Raw genomic sequence first — 19019 nt, forward strand, 5'->3', positions numbered from 1 at the left:
CTCAAGGAAGCACAAAGGGTTTCAGCCAAGATTTGTAAGAGAGGCGAGGTACCTCCATTTTTCACTGCGCAGTTTGTGCTGCCTTAAAGGGGCCTTGATTAGCAGAAATCGTGGGGCACCTGACCTCTGAGAATCACGGTGATTATTTGTGATGTCAGACCTCTCCATTTTTGGAGACTTCTTTGGCAACAGAAAGAATCACTGAACATCAAAGGCAAAGCAAAGACTCCTGGTTCACAGATTTGATTTGATTATTAAGAAGAAGAATATATCCAATGAGCACGAATCACTCAGCTAGGGCTTTTCAGCCAAGAATCCCAAAGCATTTTACAAAAGGTGGCTAAGTATTATTAGCCCAATTTTTATGGGGAAACTGAGGGCACAGAGCAGGGCAGTGACTTGCTCAAGATCACTCCTGGCAGAGCCAAGACTAGAATTCAGGGCTGGGATCTGGAAACTAGATGCCCAAAGTTCACAGCCCTAAATCCCTATTTATGCACCTGCATGAGCACCCACCAGTAGGACATGCTGGACGTGCTGCTCTTTTGAAAATCGGGCCACAGGACTCCTGGATCTAATCACTGGAGAGCGCTGCCTAGATCTGCATGTACAGATCAGGCTGTCTCCCCGTTGTACAGACAAGGCAAGGCCCTTGGCTCTGCTTCCTGGCTCCTGCTGGAGTTGTGGGTAGGAAAGACAAGTGTGCTGTTGCTCCCCAGAAGACAAGGGCCTGACTTTCAAACCAGGAAAAGTCCGATCTGAGCCTAATGTGGTGGTTGATGCAGAATGTCACAACCTGCATAGATGTCCAGGCCAAGCCTCTCATCTTCCTGATTGAATTGGGGCATCCTGGATCCAAGAGTATTTATGTCTCTTCTCCCCAGCCTCTGGGAATGTTTGTTGAGACCCAGGTGTCTCATTCCAGCTGAGGGCTCTGCAGTGTAACAACAGAAAAAGTTTGCTCTTTTGGAGCAAAGAAAAAGAGAATGAAATTTGATCATGGAGGAAGGAGACAGGGACACGTGAAGGCAAAAGAGCAAGAGAGAAAAGTGCGGGAGGAGAGAGAGGATGATAAACGAGAAGTGTCGTTCTTCTCTTATGGGCTCTTCCTTTCCCATGGAAAACAGATGCTGGGGAGGAGGGTGGGGCTGCAGGGAGACCCTGGGTGACCGTTTTGGCTGGGGAACCATTGCCCTATGGGTTAGAAGTGCTGAGCGGCAAACGGCAATTCAAAGATTGTTCATGGATTAGCTCATAGCCGGCTGCATGACCAGCGTAGAATCGCTGCCTTTTTTACCTCTGCCACAGCATCGGCTATTCAAAGGCTCTTCCACCCGCTGGCATGGTCCAGCCGTTAATAGTCCATACTGGGCTCGGTGAATAGTGCCTCGCCTCTCGAAGCGCTTGACAAACTAGCAGGGGGACTGAGCCGGCTGTGGTGCAGCGGGCTGGGATTCAGGAACTGTGATTTCCTGTCCCCGTGGTGTGAAGTGGCCAAGTTACTGCTCAAGGCTCCTGTTTCTCTCCCTTGCACATACAGAGTGTAAGCTGTGCAGCATGAGGCCCATGTGTATACACCGTGCAGCACCATGCACCCCTGATCCCAGCTAGGTGTTGCTGCAGTACATACAAGAGCAACAGCCAACTGTACTGCAGAGCTGTGGCCACTTCTGGGGTGGGGCATGGCCGCTGTTGAACAGCACATGGCAACCCCAGCCAACAGTGTAGGACAGGGGAATGAAGGGCTGTGTATTTAATGGAAACCACAGGGCGAATGTTGACAAGTGGAAAGAAACTGCCAGGGCTGGGATTTGACCAAGCTGCTGTTTGGGAGACACAGAAATGTGCGATGGGGGTCCTGGGACTGATGGGACAGGAGTGCGGGAGAAGGCATTCCATTCTCGTCCATCCCATCCTGAGCAGCGCTAACTAGATGCGGGAGGGTCGACTCAGAGGATTCACTGGGAAGAGGAGGAATATCTGGGATGGGGGCCTTGCTTGGGGCACCTAACACTGACCCCACCGGGCTTTTAGCAAGCCCTCCCCCCACACACACACTGGCAGTTCACTTGCCATGGGAGCTTCAGTGACTTCAAGAGGTCAGGATCACTCCCCAAAGAGACAGCCCCTCCCTCAGCACAGATGCCTAGTGCCCTGTCGAGGCACCAAGTGAGCACTGGATGGATCCGAGGGAGGGACGCCCCCGGCTGGGTCTTTAGCTCCACCTGGGGGAGGGTCTAAATCAAAGCAGCTGGCAGGCATGGCCCCACGGGACCGAGCACTAAAGGGCGGCGCCATGGTGCTTCCGTGGCCGATATGTTGACGTCAGAGCATACAAGGAAGGTGCTCTGTGGGTTTAAGATCAGCTGACAGAGAAGGAATGGGCTGTGAGGCGCTTGGCATTGCAATCTGAGGGCAAATGATCCAGCTGCACCGTGCGATTCCCAGAGGGTCTGGAGGATCAGATGCAGTGGGATCTCTTGGCCTTTTAATCCCTGAGCCCGTAAACTTTAAGGAATTTAGGGCCAAGAAGATCAGGGCCCCAGTGCCAGAAAGTAAGACAATTCCTCTTTTGGTGCTAGCACTGGGATGGGAGATGGGGCCAGCCAATGACCTGCAAAGTTCACTAGGGTTGCATGGCCTCCAACTGCCGTGGTGGAGGATCAGGGCCTCTACTGGTGGTGCTGCCTGCTGTACAAGGCTTGGTGGTGGGAGCTGTTTCTTCCCCGCGCCCCACAGAAAGTGTGCCAGAAGCTGTGGCTGTGTGTATGAGAACACCCTGGAGGGCCCTGGGGATCAAACCAGGCAGCTCCTGGAGCTGTCACTCAATAGCAGGCAGTTATAGACCCCGGTAAACCTGCTCATATGTACTAAGCCCATTCACTGTAGCAGCATGGAGTTTGGGGATGCCCCACAGAACTCCTGGCTTTGCTTGGGCCCAATACTGCCTCAGAAATGTCTGTAAATCGGAGCATTACCAGCCCAAGGGTTGCCTGGTAAATGACCTCTGAGCAGGCGCCATTCAAGATCAAAAGTTTCATGGAGCATGTCTAGTGGTTAGAGTTAAGCCTTCTTCATTCTAGTGGCTCTTGGCCACTGCCTCGCTCTGTGACCTTGGGTGAGTCACTTAACCTTTCTGTGCCTCAGTTTCCCCACCTGTAAAATGAGGATAATGTCTCAAAAGTGGATTGTGAGGCTTAATGAATGAATGATCATGAAGCCTGGTCATATTTCTGTTGTTTGGGGGCATTTATCCTGCAGGCCACACCAATACGTTTTTCTGCTTGGACAGAAAATGACTGGGGACTATCAGATTGCACCTGAGCCCCTGAGATTTAAGGGTGATGGCAGGGGATACTTCCCCTCCCTCGACCATAGCCCTGTGAAAACGTTTTGTAACTGCAGTGAATTGCTCTGAGAAGGTGACTGGCTCCAAGCCCCAGCAAGAGGCTGCTATCGCCCAGATGAGCTTCCTCTAGGACTTCCTGAAACTGACATGGTTGGATGTGCTGCTCCCCCATGAGTGATTAGCTCATTAGCGTAACAGCTTTCTCCAGCGGTAGGCAAAATTTTGGAAGCAGATTGGGTGCTGCATTACAGCTGGGCCATTTCACTGGCAATTCATCTTCATCAGAGCAGCTTGGCCTGGACTACCACTGCTTCCCCGGACAAGAGTGCCTCCTGCCCCTTTTCCCAGCCCGGCCCAGGGGAGATGTCCTCAGGACTGGGCCTGGAAGGGAGCGGAAGTGCCATGGTTGTGTGCAAGAGGCGAGAGCAGGATGTGAACTGAGCCCTGGTGTTCAGCCGGTCTGTTCATTTACAGTCATTTTCTGCATTTTTCTGGAATCAAAGCGTGAGCCATGAGTCAATGCACAGGCAGCCAGCTGTTTCAGAGGCGCCTGTGTCCTCCAGCCAAGTGCTGTTGCCTACCGGTGTGCCAGTGAATGTGGGTCTGTGGAGGGTATTAGTGTGTGTGAAGAGAGAGGGAAGGGATGAGCTAGACGCAGTGTTTGGAGCTGAACAGAGGGCTTGTGGCTTGTAGAATCACAGGGCTGGAAAGGACCTCAGGAGGTCAGCTAATCCATCACGCAGCTTGTCACAGAGTGACGGGGAGTCAGGGCCCTGCATCCCCTACTTCCTGCGATTCACCAGGACTCTCAGTCAGCCAGTAAAACAGAAGGTTTATTAGATGACAGGAACACAGTCCAGAACCGAGCTTGTAGGTACAGGAAACAGGACCCCTCAGTCAGGTCCATCTTGGGGGGCAGCGAGCTTAGACCCCAGCCCTGGGGCTCCGTCGTTTCCCCAGCCAGCTGCAAACTGAAACTCTCCAACCCTTCCCCTCGCCTTTGTCTCTTTCCTGGGCCAGGAGGCCGCCTGATCTCTTTGTTCTCCAGCACCTTCAGTTGGCACTTTTGCAGGGGAGGGGCCCAGGCCATCAGTTGCCAGGAGACAGGGTGTTGGCCATTCTCTGTTCAGACAGCATCACACTGGCCCTCTCAGGCTCTGCAACAATCACACACCCTTATCCCAGCCCCTCCATACTTGAGAAATGCATAGGGAAAACTGAGGCACTCACAGTATTCAGAGAAAACATTAAGAACATTCCCACTTTGTCACACAGCTGTAGACTCAATTCCCATCTCTGCTGTAGACTCAATTGGCAGATTTTTTTTCAGAGCCATGCAGCCAACATGCTGAGCTGTGGAGAAAATCCAGCTGTTAATTCTTACCTAGTCTTGCAGGGGAACCTCTGAATTTTCAGCTATTCCTCTGGGGCTTCCCCTCTCCAGTTTAATTTTCCAGGCTCTAGGAGCACCCCAGACACAAGTTAATATTTGATGACCAAATAAATAGATAAAAGCTTTTCTTGAGACAAGAATCACTCATCAGAGAGATGCAGGAGCAGGAAACTTTTCGTTCTGTCCAACGGAGTTAGAACAAGCTTGGCTGGATTCCGCTTTCCTCCATCCGCACAACAAAGTGGATACGTACTAGGGTAAGATTTTCTTGGCTCCGACCACAAGAGGAAAGGTGGCCTTCCATATGCCCCCAGTGCTAAGTGGTGTGGTTAAGCTGATTTACACCAACTGTGGATCTGTCCCACTCCTGTTCATGCCTCCATGTGTAGGGCTACAGCCATGGTACAGGGGCACCTCAGCAGAGCTGAGATCAGAGGCGCTTTGTCCACTGCGGCGGGGGCAGTGGCCCCTATGCATGCTGGGAGCCATTGAGGAAATTCCCCCAAAAGGTGGTATGCACCCCACTGATTCCCCTTAGGAGGTGGAGCTCTAGGCCTCTTCAGTGCCCCTAGGCAGCAAGGCAGCATGAGCTAGTGGGTAGGGCACAGGGCTGGCAGCCAGGAGAGCTGTGCTCTAGTTCTGAGTCTGCCGCTTATGTGTTGCATGACCTTGGTCAAGTCACTTTTCAATTCTGTGCCTCCACTTCCCCTCCAGACCTTTGTCTGGTTAGATTATGGTGGTGTCCAGCTTGGCTACATGCTGTGCTTTCCCACAGCCATGCACTGTCCAAGGGCAATAAGAGCCTTTGGAGGTGGGCTTCCCACCACACCTTGCCCTTCCCCCCTCATGGTATAGTGCCCGTGGCAGCCAGCATCTCTGGCACAAGGCCCTGGAGTTCCCCGCCCCCCCCGTTCCGCTTTGGAGTGGGCAGGGGATGCAGTGGGCATTGAGGATGGCATTTTCGGAGCTGTTTTCCTTCCCCCTCCCCTTCCTCTGCCAACAAAAGTCCTTACAAGCTTCCGCACAGTGGCAACAGAGGGCTGTGTTGCCTGGCAACTGGCAGTACATTGGATCAGTGAATTAAAATAGCTCTGGATGTTGACCCTTTGCAAATAAAAGTTGGAGCAGTTAACGAGCCCCGTAACTGCCATTTGTCCCTGTGCCCCATGCGCGGCCTGGAGCCATGCTGCCTGGGAACAGCGTGCCGGGGTCTGGAGGCCTGACTCGGACCTTCCTCAGGGCAAACTCTGTGGTCATGGCCCAGAACCCACTCCTGGGTGAATTACAGCCCCTGTCTCCATTCTGCCAGGCGTTTACAACACCTGGGCAGTGCACAGGGGCCTTGAAAGGGGAGAACCAACCCCAGGGGATACCTCCCCCCACTGTGAAACACACCAGCCCCCTATACCAGTCCTGCGCCCAGCCACTGACCCCCACTGTTACAAAGGGGGAAACTGAGGCACAGAGCAGGGCACTGACTTGCCCAGGGTCATGAATGGCTTCTGTGGCATTGCTGGGAATAGCGCCCAGTTCTCCGGCGTCCCAGACCGATACTTTAATGACTCCTGTAAAGACAAGCTGCTCAGTTTGTTACCCAGATGAAAAGAGATGACTGGACGAGTTCAGAGCTCTGTGGGGGAAGAGACAGAGAGAGGGATCAATCCCCATTAGCATAAGCTCTTCTTAACTGGCACATGTATGGGGCTAAATTGTGCCTGTGGGTACGATTTCCATGCCAAGTAGAGTGTCCTTTGGGTGGGCAAGGGAGCTGGAAATGGGGTTAGCACTGGCATCTCCTGCACCTGCAGAGGGGGCACTGGGCCAGTCCCTCTGCACAGAGGCTCGGGGAGGTGGGCCTGATCTGCCCAGCTGTGGCCTCTCTGAGATGCAGAGCCCTCCTGACCTCCCTAGGCAGGCTCCCAGCGCACTCAGGGCATGGTAGCTGAATGGTTTGGGCCCTTTCTGTTGATCATTGATCCCGCTCTCGCAGCGGGGCAGTCCCAGTCTGGCCCAGGGCACCCGAACCGGGAGTCCCATTCGTTCCCAAGTAGCCTGCCAGGGTGGGCACCTGGATGCAGGTTACCTGCAGTGCTGTCCCGTAGGAAATCGGGGATGCAGCGGCTGGCCAAGGCAGCCTGGAGAAGTCACTCCCTCCAGTCTCGCGGGTGGAAGGAAATGACTGGAGCGGAGCAGGGGCTCCTGGCCAGAGCCGTGTGCCCCTAAGGTCTTGCCGAGGTTGGGCTCTGGAGGAGAAGAGCCATTCGCCTTGGGGGGAGAGAAGTCCATGGCCATTGAAGTCAGTGGGGGTTTCAGTGCTGCGGGGGTTTATCCTTGACGTCCGCGGGGGCAGGGTTAGACAGGTGCAGGGCGCTGCTGAAACTCCCCCTCGGATGAGGCAAAGGGGCGGTGGCCTGGCAGAGCCCCTCCCTGGCAGACTGGCACTAGCTGTAGCCACCCCCTCAGCGGTGAGCCACAAGTCTGGGCTTGTTCTGGGCTCGTCTCTGCTCCCGGGTGCTCAGGACTCAGCAGCAAGAGCCGTTGATGCGTCTGCCTGACTGGGCCAGACATTCGTCTCATGACACTAAGGTGTTCCAGGCCAGCGCCCTCGGTTGTCCCACAATGCATTGCTGCAACAAGGCAGACGGGCAAACCAGACTGCCGCACTCTAGGCCATAGGGGAGCCTCTTTGTCCCAGCTCTGGAACTCACGCACTGAGATTGCTCAGCAGATTTCCTGGTCTCTGTCCTCTAAAGATGGGGAGGCTGCAGGGGGCTACGGGGTACTTGCTCCCTGTACTGGGGGGATGTTCCTGCCTTTATTCTAAGCCAAGCAAACTGAACCCCCAAGGCTTTTTGCAATGGGCACCTGATATGAATAATTAAGTTTTGTGCTTAATTTCATAACCTACTTTCTAAGAGACACGCAGTAGCCAGATTTCATCTACAGGCTCTAGGGATATGGGAGGCTGCACTGTGCCTGGTAATTCGCAATCGGTACCTAATCATTGTCTCAGGTAGCAGGTAGCTGTGGCTTTCCTCCCAGCACGCCCAGCTCTCTCAAACCTTTATCATTAGCTGAGGAGCTCAGCTGGGATTTTCCTGCGGTGAGGCTTCAATGTGGCCATCATAGAACCTCCTAGACTTGTGCAAAATGCCTGGCTTGAGCTTGTGTTTAATGAAATAATCCAGTTCAAAAAGATGACCCACTTGCTTTGCTACAGCCAGGGAATCAAAAGAAATGGCTCAGTGCAGCAGGGCAGAGAGATCTCTTCTCAAGTTGCATGTCTTGGGTGAGGGAGGTAGAATTGTATAAAAGCTCTCGAAGATGGCTGAATCTGGCTTCCCTTGAAGCCAGTGGCCAAACTCCAGGATCAAATTAAGATGAGGGAAAGAGGTTCTGAAGCAGGTCGAATGCTACCACTACCAGAGGGGATGACTGACTGGTGTGTAAGCAACCTCCTGCTCTGGCTGTCTGTGAGCACTGAACCTGAGACGTCTGGCTTTAAAAGCGTGAGCCGTTACTGTGTGATCTTAATAACCAGCTCTGTAGCTCTTAGGCAGTAACAGATTCACACAGCTCTATGCATGGTCCAGCCTCTACAGGGAGACAGAAGAGCTGCATTGTAAGTCTGGCTACAACGAGAAGCACGTGGGTCGCCTTACTGTGAATACAGATTTGAATCCCAGCTGGGCCAGGTCTCCTTAGATTTCCCAGGGGTAGGTGACTATGGTCTTGTGGTGCTATTTGAAATGCAGCTCTCCTCTAACAAGGGGCTCTATTAAATGACACCTCCTAGTTCTACAGCCCTGCTTCCTTGTGTGTGTCACTTGGATCTGCTGGCTTTAGAAACCCAAATGGATTGTGGCTACATTTCATTCCTGTTGGCCCTCCTGGTGTATCAGCAGCAGAATTGTTTGCTAAGTTCTAGGGAATGCTGGTTTTAGATGTGGGGGTGGCGGCTGCAGAGTTGTGATCCAGCGCAAATAGGTTGACAGTGGGGTTGCACAGATGTCACCAACGGCATGGTTTGGCCAGCAGAACCTTTATTACTGGTGGTGATGCGCAAGAAAGAAAACCCAGCTTGACTTTCAGATCCCAGGCATTTGCTAGTAAACTGATCAGGTTTGAGCTGGAAATCCTGTTGACACGACGAACCCAGATGCTATTTCTACAGTCTCTTTGCTGAGTAGGGTCCCACTTTCTAAAGCCAACCAAGCTGGACCTTGCTGCAGTTGGTCCAGGGATGGGATCCCGTGTTGAAGGAGGGTCTTTCACGTGATGCTTTTATTGCTGGGTGACATGGGATCTGTGCCCACTGTGCACTGCCCTTTCATTTATATCCCCATGGCTCCAGGACCCCTCCTGGATTAGAATCTCCTTCTCTCTCTGATTTAACAGCAACTGCCCTGCCTGGCTGCCGGCCTGCGTCCCCGATGTGCTGAGAAGCAGATTAGAACAGCTCGTCCCCCATTAAGCTGTCAGTATTAATTTAGCAGAGTGGCTTAGTGCTCAGCTGTATTTTTTTTTTCTCCCTCCTGGTTGGGGATAGGGAAGCTGGAAATGACTTACCATGAATTTGTTTCTATCCCTTACAGGGGCTGTGGAGTCGGAGGGCGCACGCTGGGATGGCCCTATATAATAACGGGGCCAAGATGCCTTCCCCTCAGGAGGCGGCCAATGGTTTTCCCCAGCCCGGTGCCTCCGGCACCTGGCACAAGCCGGAGGAGGAGGTACGGCTGGTGGAACCCAGCCTGGTGAAAAAGGCTCACCGGGAGATCCTGGATCACGAGCGGAAGCGACGGGTGGAGCTGAAGTGCATGGAGCTGCAGGAGATGATGGAGGAACAAGGGTGAGTGATGTCCTTCTGGAGGAGGAGGCTTTCCTGAGTGTGGCAAGGGGGACCATTTCTCCTCTAGCAAAGCCCACGCCATACACTCTGGTCTAGGCACACTGCTCTCCTAAGAGGCCATCAGAGCCAGGCCACCTGCAACCCAGTACATCACACCCCGGAGTAGGCCATTGACCGTCCTCACCCACAGCAGGGCAGTGCCTGGGAATCCCTGGCTCCAGCCCCATATTCAATCCACTAGACCATGCTGGATTTCTTCACCACTCGCCAAGCTGCAGTCTAGGCCAGAGCTGCTCATGTTACAGCCTGAGGGCAGGAGGCAGCTGTCTAGTGCTTTATACATCCCCAGTGCTCGACAGACGTTGGCCCCAAAGGATCAAAAACAGGGGCTTCAAGGAAGGCCCCTGTGGCTGAATGTAGGTGGGTTTTACAAAAGTGCCGAGGTGAGTTAGGAGTAAAGGTCCTTTTGACCTGAGTGGGGCTTGTGTGCCTACCTCCCAGAGGCACTTCTGAAATCTGTGGCTAAATATGGATTTTGGAGACTAAGCTGTGGCTCCTCTGGTTGGAAACATTGGTCATTGCCTCACTCCAGCTCTGTGTTACCTGACAGCTCCTCAAAGGGCTTAGATACCTAACGCCTGTGGATTTCAGTGGAAGTTAGGAGCCCCAGGACCTGGGCCAAAGTGACAGCCCAAGAGCACAGAGAGCCAGGAGTCGCACTCAGTATCTCCCAGCCTCGTGCCCGTTTGTGCAGACCATGCTGACACTCCAGTGATCAGTCAGAGGAAGCAAAGGAGAGGCTGGAGTGCAGGGTGGTTCCTGCGGTGGGTTCTCTCCTGTATGGGGTGTAAGACTGGGAAAGCACCAAGGCTAAGCTGCTGCTACCAAACCAGAGGTCCTGGCAGATCCACGGTCCACCCCAGCGCTGCCAGATCTGCTCGTGCACCTCTCAGAGCACATCATGTTCTCTCGGGAACATAGGAATCAGACCCATCTCACCCAGAATGCTGCCACCGAGATGACTAGCGCGTGGGTCTCTTCTCCGTTCTTTCTTCCTCCGTCCAGACTGCCAGGCTGCTCTGCGCCCTCAGGGGATCTGTCCCAAAGTTTTTTGGGGCCAGATGTTACTGAGCCCAGGCAGGTGGGTGCACTGTAGGGTACGATCAGAGACAGGCAGATAAGCAGAGGGGCAGTGAGATGCACCGTTAGCCCAAAATGTAACGTGTTTGTGTTTTTCTGTCCTGCTCAAAAGCTACAAAGTGGCTAAGTGGCTGCCTCCTGGTTCTGAATACCTTCTCTCTGTCTGATCTCAGGGGAACAATCTGCCTCTTCCACACATGATCCTTCTTTTCCATCTCTGTCATTTTCTCCCAGCCTTTTCTGACAGCTTCCCACCGTAGGCATTTCTCCAGCTGGGTAGGGAGGCACAATGTCATCTGCACTGACAACACCCAGAGCTGTCTGGTGCTGCCAGTCTGGGGCATTCACACATGGAGAGAGGCTGTCTCCATCTTTCCATCGCCAAAGGCTGGTCCAGAGAGCTTTGTAGCAAGCCCGGCCCCATGCCAGGTTCACTGGCTGGGAGCACGGTGGCGCAGGGTGTATCTTTGATCAGGGCATAGATGGGCCTGGAGAATCCTGGCAATGTTCAGCCACAGGAATGAATCCAGAGGAAATGCCCAGCAGACTGAGTTAGGGTTAGGGCTCTGGGCAAGCTGGAGCATATGGTTTGCATTGGGAAAGGAGCTTGGTGATCATATTTCAATTAGGGACACAGGAAACTCCAGACTGGATCACACCCATGATCCGCTTGTCCAGGATCTTCTCTTAGACAGCACCTATCACCAGATGCCTCAGAGAGAGGTGCAGGAAACCCTACCAGAGCAGATATCTGCCCCTCATGAAAGTCTCATCCTAATTAGGCATTGGTTTAAGGCCTGATGCAGGAAGGTTAAGATCCCTTCCAAAAATGTATTAACATTAACCGTTATAACTCCAGATATTCTTGTTATCCATATACATATCCCATCCCTCTTTGATTCTTCCTATGTTCTTGGCCTGAGCCGCATCCAGTGACAATGAGTTCCACTGTCTAATTATACATATTTCAGCCCCAATTGTTCCCTGTCCGGGTTAAATTCTCCATATGGATGGGAGTCCTCAGTGTCCGTGCAAAGGCCCTCTGGGATGCCTGAAGGTATTTTTGAGAGTCGGGGGTATAGAAATGCATGTTTTCTCTGTTTGCTAAAATTTTCTTCTCGCTTTTCTTGGGCGGAGAGGAGGAGGCGCCTTTCTCAGAAAGTCTTGCCGAGAGCAAAGGCCAAACACCTCATGCGCGTAGGATCCAAATTTTCAAGAGAAGGTGCATGTGGGAGTGAGTGGGCACTGAGCACATGGATATTTGGCCCTAATCTCTTCAGAAAACTGGGCTTTGATCCATGTTGACACCCAGTGCTCACAGTGCCTTTGACAAGGTTCAGGTTAGCAAGTCAGTGCTGCAGGAGTGACACAGGTTTGAAGTGAAGAAGGATTGAGGGTTACCTGTGCTGTGAGTGAGTCATTGACCAGAACATAAGAACAGCCAGACTGGGTCAGACCAAGGGTCCATCTAGCCCAGTCTCCTGTCTGCCGAGAGTGGCCAATGCCAGGTGCCCCAGAGGGAATGAACAGAACAGGTGATCATCAAGTGATCCATCCCGTCGCCCATTCCCAGCTTCTGGCAAACAGAGGCCAGGGACAGCATCCCTGTCCAGCCTGGCTAATAGCCACTGGTGGACCGATCCTCCATGTGTGGAAGGATAGTTCTGTGGTTTGGTTGTTTGCTTGCAAGAACCTAGACCTGAGTGCAACTCTCTTCTCAGACACAGACTGGGTAAGTCATGTCGTCTCTCTGTGGCTCTGTTTCCCTGTCTGTACCATGTGGGTAATAGCCTCGCCTTGCTTCTCCTGGGTGCTGTGAGGCTAAATGCAGCAAAGATTGTGGCATGTGGATATTAAGGGACAAGCACATCAGTACCGGAGCTGGGTACACAATGGGGTGGTGCGTTGTGTGGGTTTATATTGCAAAGTGTATCTCTGCCAAGAGAAGTCCTTGAGCCTTCAGCAGGGGACAACATTCTGCTCTCCAATCACCACAGCAGCGATTCCGATCTGCTGGCTAAACTCGTTTCTAGCCTGGTTTCACCACCTAAGTAGGGATTTGCACTAGAAACCCTGTTTGAAACCTGATCTGGCCACATTCTTGGTTAGATCCTGCAGTGGTGTTTAACGTGAGATCTCGTAGAAGGGAGCTAAGCATAGATTCGAATCTAAGTGATCTAACTGTGTCCAACTCCCCAAGCCCTGAATCTCTCCAGGAGGACGTCCCCCAGAGCCCCTGTCAGCTCTGCTCCTGCTCAGTGCATCACCACAGTGGCTGATGCTGGGCCGGGCCTGATATGTGCCCGGCCTTCGATATATAACTGGGGGGCCCTGCACTGCTCCACAGCCAAACACTGCTTTGAAACCCTGACCTCCTCCTGTAGTTCGCAGGGCTTGGGAAAGAGGCTGCAGAGAAAATAAAGCGGCGGAGCGGCAGCTGAATGCTCCATGGCTTGGTTTACGGTGGAGACGGGAGAGGGTATTTCTTTGCTTGCTTTGTTTACCGCCGCTCTTGGTGAAAGTAGCTGATAAATTATTGAGTTTTTCAATTATTCCCTGGCCTCCAGGGGGGGGGTGGTGGCAGGCACGTGACATGCTCGGAGCACAGGGCGAGATTGGATTTCACACTCAGCAGCCAAGGCAAACGTTGGGTGTGATTCGCCGCTCTGGGCTCACCTGCCCTTGTCACCCCCAGCCCTGGCCTGGCTTGTGTTGTCTGCCTCTGCAGCATTAGGGCTGTAACAAGAAATAGCAGCAGAGGTGAGAGGGAAACTTCTACCATGCTAGTCATCTGAGCTCCTTCCTGTCATGCATCAAGCCATGTTTGTTCATCATCGCAATCCCTTGAACCCAGGCTGGTTCTGGGGCTGGGGAGAACCCAGTAGCCTTTGGGGCCTTGGAACCAATTCCGTTTAGGTTAACAAAAGGGGTGTGAATTCACGTAACCGCCACTAGCACAGGGTGGGGCTTTGTTGCGCTCTAGTGGTTGGTCAGCGTAAAACTATAAGAGCCTACTACTGCTACAAGCTAATGGACCTTTAGCTCAAGGGGTAGAGACACTTGCTTTTTTTCACATGGCAAGTGCATGGTTCAAATGCTGCTGCTACCTCGTTTTAAAAGATGTTTTTTTCCCTCTGAAATGTAACTTCATGGATTGGTAGTTTTTTCAAGTGGTTCAGTTAAAAATGTGTCTCTCTGGCTATACGACCAACTCTGGTCCTTGCGCCAGATGCAGCTGCTTGGCTGGAAGTAGGGGGCTGTCTGTGTGTGGTACATACATTGCGGCTATTGTACTGATGGGGCCAAAAAGGAACCTCAAACCGACTCTCCCCAGTCCCCTGAGTGTTGGAGAATAGGGCAGGGTTGGTGTCTGGGATCTGGGTTCCCATACTTGTGGGTCTAGGTCAGATCTGAAGGAGGGGTGCCTTTGCAGCGGGAGATGGCAGGAATCTTGCCAGGTCAGTAGATCATGTGAAATTTCTGCCCTCTTCAGCCAAAACGTCCCTGCAGCAGCAAGGCGCGATTCTTGCTGTGGTCACGTCAGAACTCAAGCTCCGTCTAAAACCCGAACCCACGTCCAAACCTCTTCCCTGCTCTTTCCCCCCTAGATGTTTTGTTCCCTTCCCCTCTTTGCTCATTTCTTGCATGGAGTGACTAAGCAGCAGCCTCGGGAAGATGCAGCGTGGTGTCACTAGGCAGCACTGGCTGTGGCCAGCAGAGCCAGAGAGAACCACAGGGTCTGTCTGTGTCCAGCTGCCCAGTAGAAACTTCCCTGGATGTTCATTCCAGCTAGGTCCCCTCTCTTCTCTACTGTGACAGCTTCTGCCTGGACCTAGTGATCCACCCACCATGGTCAGAATTACATCCCAGCTTGTCTCTCTAGAGAGATTCTTGTTACTTGCCTCTCCCCGTGGCTCAGAGCCTGGCCCAGGAGATCCAATGCACTTCCACTGTGGCATGGCTTGGGGACAGCCCATCTGGACCTAGCCTGGCATGTGTGTCCCAGTTTCTTTTATTTTAAGTAGGTTCATCTTGATGATCTTTCAAGTAGCATATCTCCATCGAGATGTAGATTTCGAAAGATAAGCTCTTGGCCCTGTAGTCCAAGTCCAGCATAGAAATATCACAGTAATCACCTTTCTTCCAGGAAGCCTAAGAACATATGTCTCTGGCTCGATTAGTGGAGAAGAAAGTGGAGATGGTCACGCTGATGACATAAATTTGATTTTATTTGCATGTCGCTGATCAGTGAGCGTTTAATCAGCTGGCTTTGTTGCAGGAGGGGGTGTGGTCTGCCATTCAGAAGACCTGGCTTCTATTTCTGGCTCTGCCACTAGCCCTTTGGGTGACCTTCGGCAAGTCACATCACAGTTCTGTGCCTCAGTTTCCCCACCTGTAAAACAGGGATAATGACATTGATCTCCTTTTGTAATGCACTTTGAAATCTACTGATGGAAAGTGGCCTATGAGTAACAAGTTGTGCCAAGGGGTTTCTCAGTCCTTATTTTTGGGGGAGTTGTATTTGGCGGTTGATGTTGAGCTTTGGGATCTAGAACTGCATGGAGAGCTGCCTCCGTAGACTCGTTAGAATTTATATAAGGATTGATTATTTTTAGTACTAATTGGATGATTCAGCTGCAATCCAATACTGAGACTAATTTGTTTGATTTTGCTTTGATCCTTTGAATGTAGCAGTGTTAATAACAGCTCAGCTCTGGAGAGATGTTTTCTAGATATTTTTATGTTTGTTTGAGAGCTTTTAACAACCTTTATAAAAAACGAAACTATTCCTGGATCACTTGTTCCCCAGTAAATATCATGGGTTCAAAACCTTTGATGACCTAGGGGTGGATACCAGGCTGTCAACCTAAAACCCTGACCAACTACCCCTAAATCAGTCTGGGGGTTTGTCTCCAGTGCAGTCAGAGGTGTGAATGGAGCATGTGTAGACAAACCCAAACTAGTTTTGGTCTAGCTAGCACCACTAACAGGAGCAGTGAATTCACAGCGGCACTCATGCCACAGCTTCGCTGCTGCTGTTGGAGCTAGCCCGATTAAAGCTAGCTTGGGGTATCTCCACACACCCCAGTCATGCTGCGGATTGCACTGTAGGTGTACTCTGTGGCTCTCCCATAACTGGCACTCGCTACAGGGACCCTGTTAGATCTTGAATGAAAAGTTGACCTGTGTATGTTTATCCTTATTGGAACACAGGCACCCGGATGGCATGGGGATGAACGGCGAAATAAAACCCTGCAATAGACCCTGGGGCCTGTTCTTTGAATCAATAGATTGTCTCAGCACCAAGCAAGCAGTATTGCAAAAAGCAGAACCAGCCCTATAGCTTCCAGCGTTCGTGGTTTTGTGAGCGACAGAGACTGGCTGAGAAATTTGCTTTGGAGTTTTTCTAAATTGCTTTTTTGATGATCTGAATTTTAGCTTTGAACGGCAAAGGGAGGGCAGCGTGACTGGCACCTAAGCACTAGCCAATTGCCATTTCTCTTTGGGCAAGGGGCTTCCTGAATCGAAACTGACAAGCGTGTTCTGACTCTGAAAGGTGTTTCACGCTCTGTACTTCTGCCTTTGCCAGCAACTGCATTTCGAGAAGCTTCAGGTTACAGCTGGGAAGTCTGTGGTTCTCCTGCCTGTGTGCCTCTTCTTGCCCAAATCACTTCACGGGGCCCAATTGACTGTGCGGGATTTGCAAGGGTGCCCATTGGTGTGTTATTTGGCAGGTCCTGTTTAGCTGACAATGTGCTGAAATGCCCAGCCATGTTGCTGTTCAGTGCATGTAGCTACAGCTGGGAGAAACCGGTCAGAAGATTTGCAGAGGTCACCTTCAAAGGATGGAGGAGGGAAGCGGAGATACAGACGGGATTATCTTCACTGACCACTGGGGGCTGATTTTGGACCATAGCGATACAGCTGCCAGCACAGGTCTCTACCTGTAACCTCAGCGTCCTGAGAGGTGGATTGAAGACATTCCCCTGGACTCCAGACTTTGGGGGCTACAGACAAGTGGGAGATTGTCTCCTGCGATGAAATGCAAAGAGCTTTCAGCTCTTTATATCCTCTCAGATCTAACAAGGTGTGTCCTACTGGTATATAGCATAGCATCACAGACCTTAGAAGCGGGACTTGTTCAGTCAGTCCATCTCCCTGCCAGGGCAAGACTGTCCCCTAGAGAAACGCTTGGCTGTATCCGTTTTCTTGTTTAGATCGGCGCCCAGTCAGGGGTGTTTTCTGGGCTTTTGCATTTTGTCAGGCCAGACACTTAACCAAGCTGCGTCTTGGTTTCCCCAGCTGCAAAATGAGGATAATGAGGCTGTCTTTGTTCTGTTCAGTGCTTTGAAATCCATGGGTGGAGATTTCTCTATGAGAGTGAAGTATATTTTATGAAGCAGATTCAGCACTGCAAAAGATCTCCAAGGCAGGGAGTGTATTTTTTTGTTGGTTTGTTTCTTTGCTGTGCAGTACCTACGAAGGCCCTGATCCTTGTGTTGGGTTCCTAGAGGCTGTGTGGTTTAGTGGGATAGAGCCCTGGAGTGGGACTCAGGCAACCTGGATTCTAGCCTCAGCTCTGCTGGGTCACCTTAGACAAATCGCTTCTGACCCTTCATGCCTCAGTTTCCCCAGTGGTTTGAGAGTTACTGGTGAAACTGCTATGTAAGAGCTAGGCATTGTTGTTACTGGGCTCGACTAGAATAATAATGAATGAACAGAAAACGTTAGCGTGCACACCCACAAAAAGGAATACGAAACATAACCTCTCTCTGCCTCTCTCTGGTGTTTCATGCATACCCATCTGTCATAGTATTCTTTCCTCAATCTGAACCAGGACGAGATGAACATATCTCAGCACCCACACGGACAGATTTGTAGCAGAGCATAACTCCCATTTAGGTACCAAAATAAGGGCCTGATTTTAAACACTGCTCAGCACCCCACAAGTCCCCGTGGGACACATAAGGTCAGATTTTCCAAAGGACTCAGCACCCAGATGCACCCAAGGCCCAGAGGCTCGGACCCCTCAAATCAGTGGAAGTTAGGTGCCTAAATACCTTTGATCTGGCCCAGAGTCCTTTGGAAAATCTGGCCTATAGTATCGAAGTGTGTGTAAACACTGCACATTCCCCTCTGCATCTCTTTTCTGCATTTCCTGGCTTTGTTTTTAACCGTGCTGCCTTCCCTCTGGTCGACGTTTCGCATTTAACACGCTTAATAATTTGGAAAGGGAAACAAGAAACTTTCAGCCCCAGTGGAAAAGATCCACTTGAGAGAGGCACAAAATACTCCAGGAAAAGCTCAGTCACTGTCCATTAAATGGTCAACAGGCCAGTCTGTAAGTATATAGAAGAGTGGCAGCCCAGAGATGGAACTAACAGGAGGTGGAAACCCCATTCAAGGGGGCAACTGAGCATCTGAGTCCCCGCTCCGCTTTTTATGTTACCAAGCAATTTAGTCACAGAAGATCTGTCACCAACCAGATGCAATTTGCTTTTAGAAGCCGGCATCCTTAGCTGTGTAGGATGCAGTTGTGACCTGTTCACTCAAGACCTAGCCACAGATTGAGGGAATATCATTCATTATGTGTCCTGCATGAGGACCCTAGACGCCCCCAGCCTCGGAGCGTGGCCCCATTGTGAGTGAGATACGGGCCCTGACCCGCAGGGCTTAGAACTGAAATACACAAGAAGGTTAGAGGAAAGAAGGATCATTGCCTCTGCTTTCCAGTTGGATGATTGAGGCAAAGAACGAGCCAGAAGTCAGAGAGAGAAGAAGGACCTGAGCTCGGTTCTGCTGAGTCCCAGAAGGCTCTATCGAAAGGGCTGGAGACCCAGCTTCTACAATCCCACTCTTCAGCATCCCGTCAATAAAAGCCAAAGCCTGGAAGATCTGAATTAACTGTGTCTCTGGGGACAGCCCACCCCCAACAACGTGTTTGTTCCTGCTTCTCCATTGCCTGCTTCAAAACCCTGAGCAACTCGGGAGTTGCCACATTTGCTGCCTCCGTATTATTTCTGACACCAGTCAGCAAACAACCATGCACTGAACAGGGATCTATCCAGGTACTTACATGGCCCCCGTACAGCAATATCTGAGTGCCTCACAGTCTGTAAAATCCCTAACCTGTGAGGCAGAGCAGGGCTTTATCTCCACTTTAGAGATGGGGAACTGAGGTTAAGTGACTTGACCAAGGTCACATGGGGAGTCTGCAGGGATTTGAACGCAGGTCTGTGACCTAACCATTGTGTCGTTCTTCCTCCTTGTTGTGCTACGGCCTTTCC

General features: G+C 51.6%; 1 protein-coding gene across 1 annotated transcript in view; it reads left to right on the top strand.

Annotated features, from left to right (window-relative positions):
• The window catches only part of SRRM3 (serine/arginine repetitive matrix 3), a 150855-nt gene that overhangs the window by 69235 nt on the left and 62601 nt on the right, over positions 1-19019 (top strand). The window contains exon 3 of the mRNA XM_075073934.1: positions 9338-9591. Within this exon, the coding sequence (XP_074930035.1) occupies positions 9368-9591 (224 nt within the window). The 5' untranslated portion in view covers positions 9338-9367. The remainder of the gene's footprint in view (positions 1-9337; positions 9592-19019) is intronic.

This window comes from Chelonoidis abingdonii, chromosome 20, assembly GCF_003597395.2.
Source record: "Chelonoidis abingdonii isolate Lonesome George chromosome 20, CheloAbing_2.0, whole genome shotgun sequence".
Classification (NCBI taxonomy): Eukaryota; Metazoa; Chordata; order Testudines; family Testudinidae; genus Chelonoidis; species Chelonoidis abingdonii.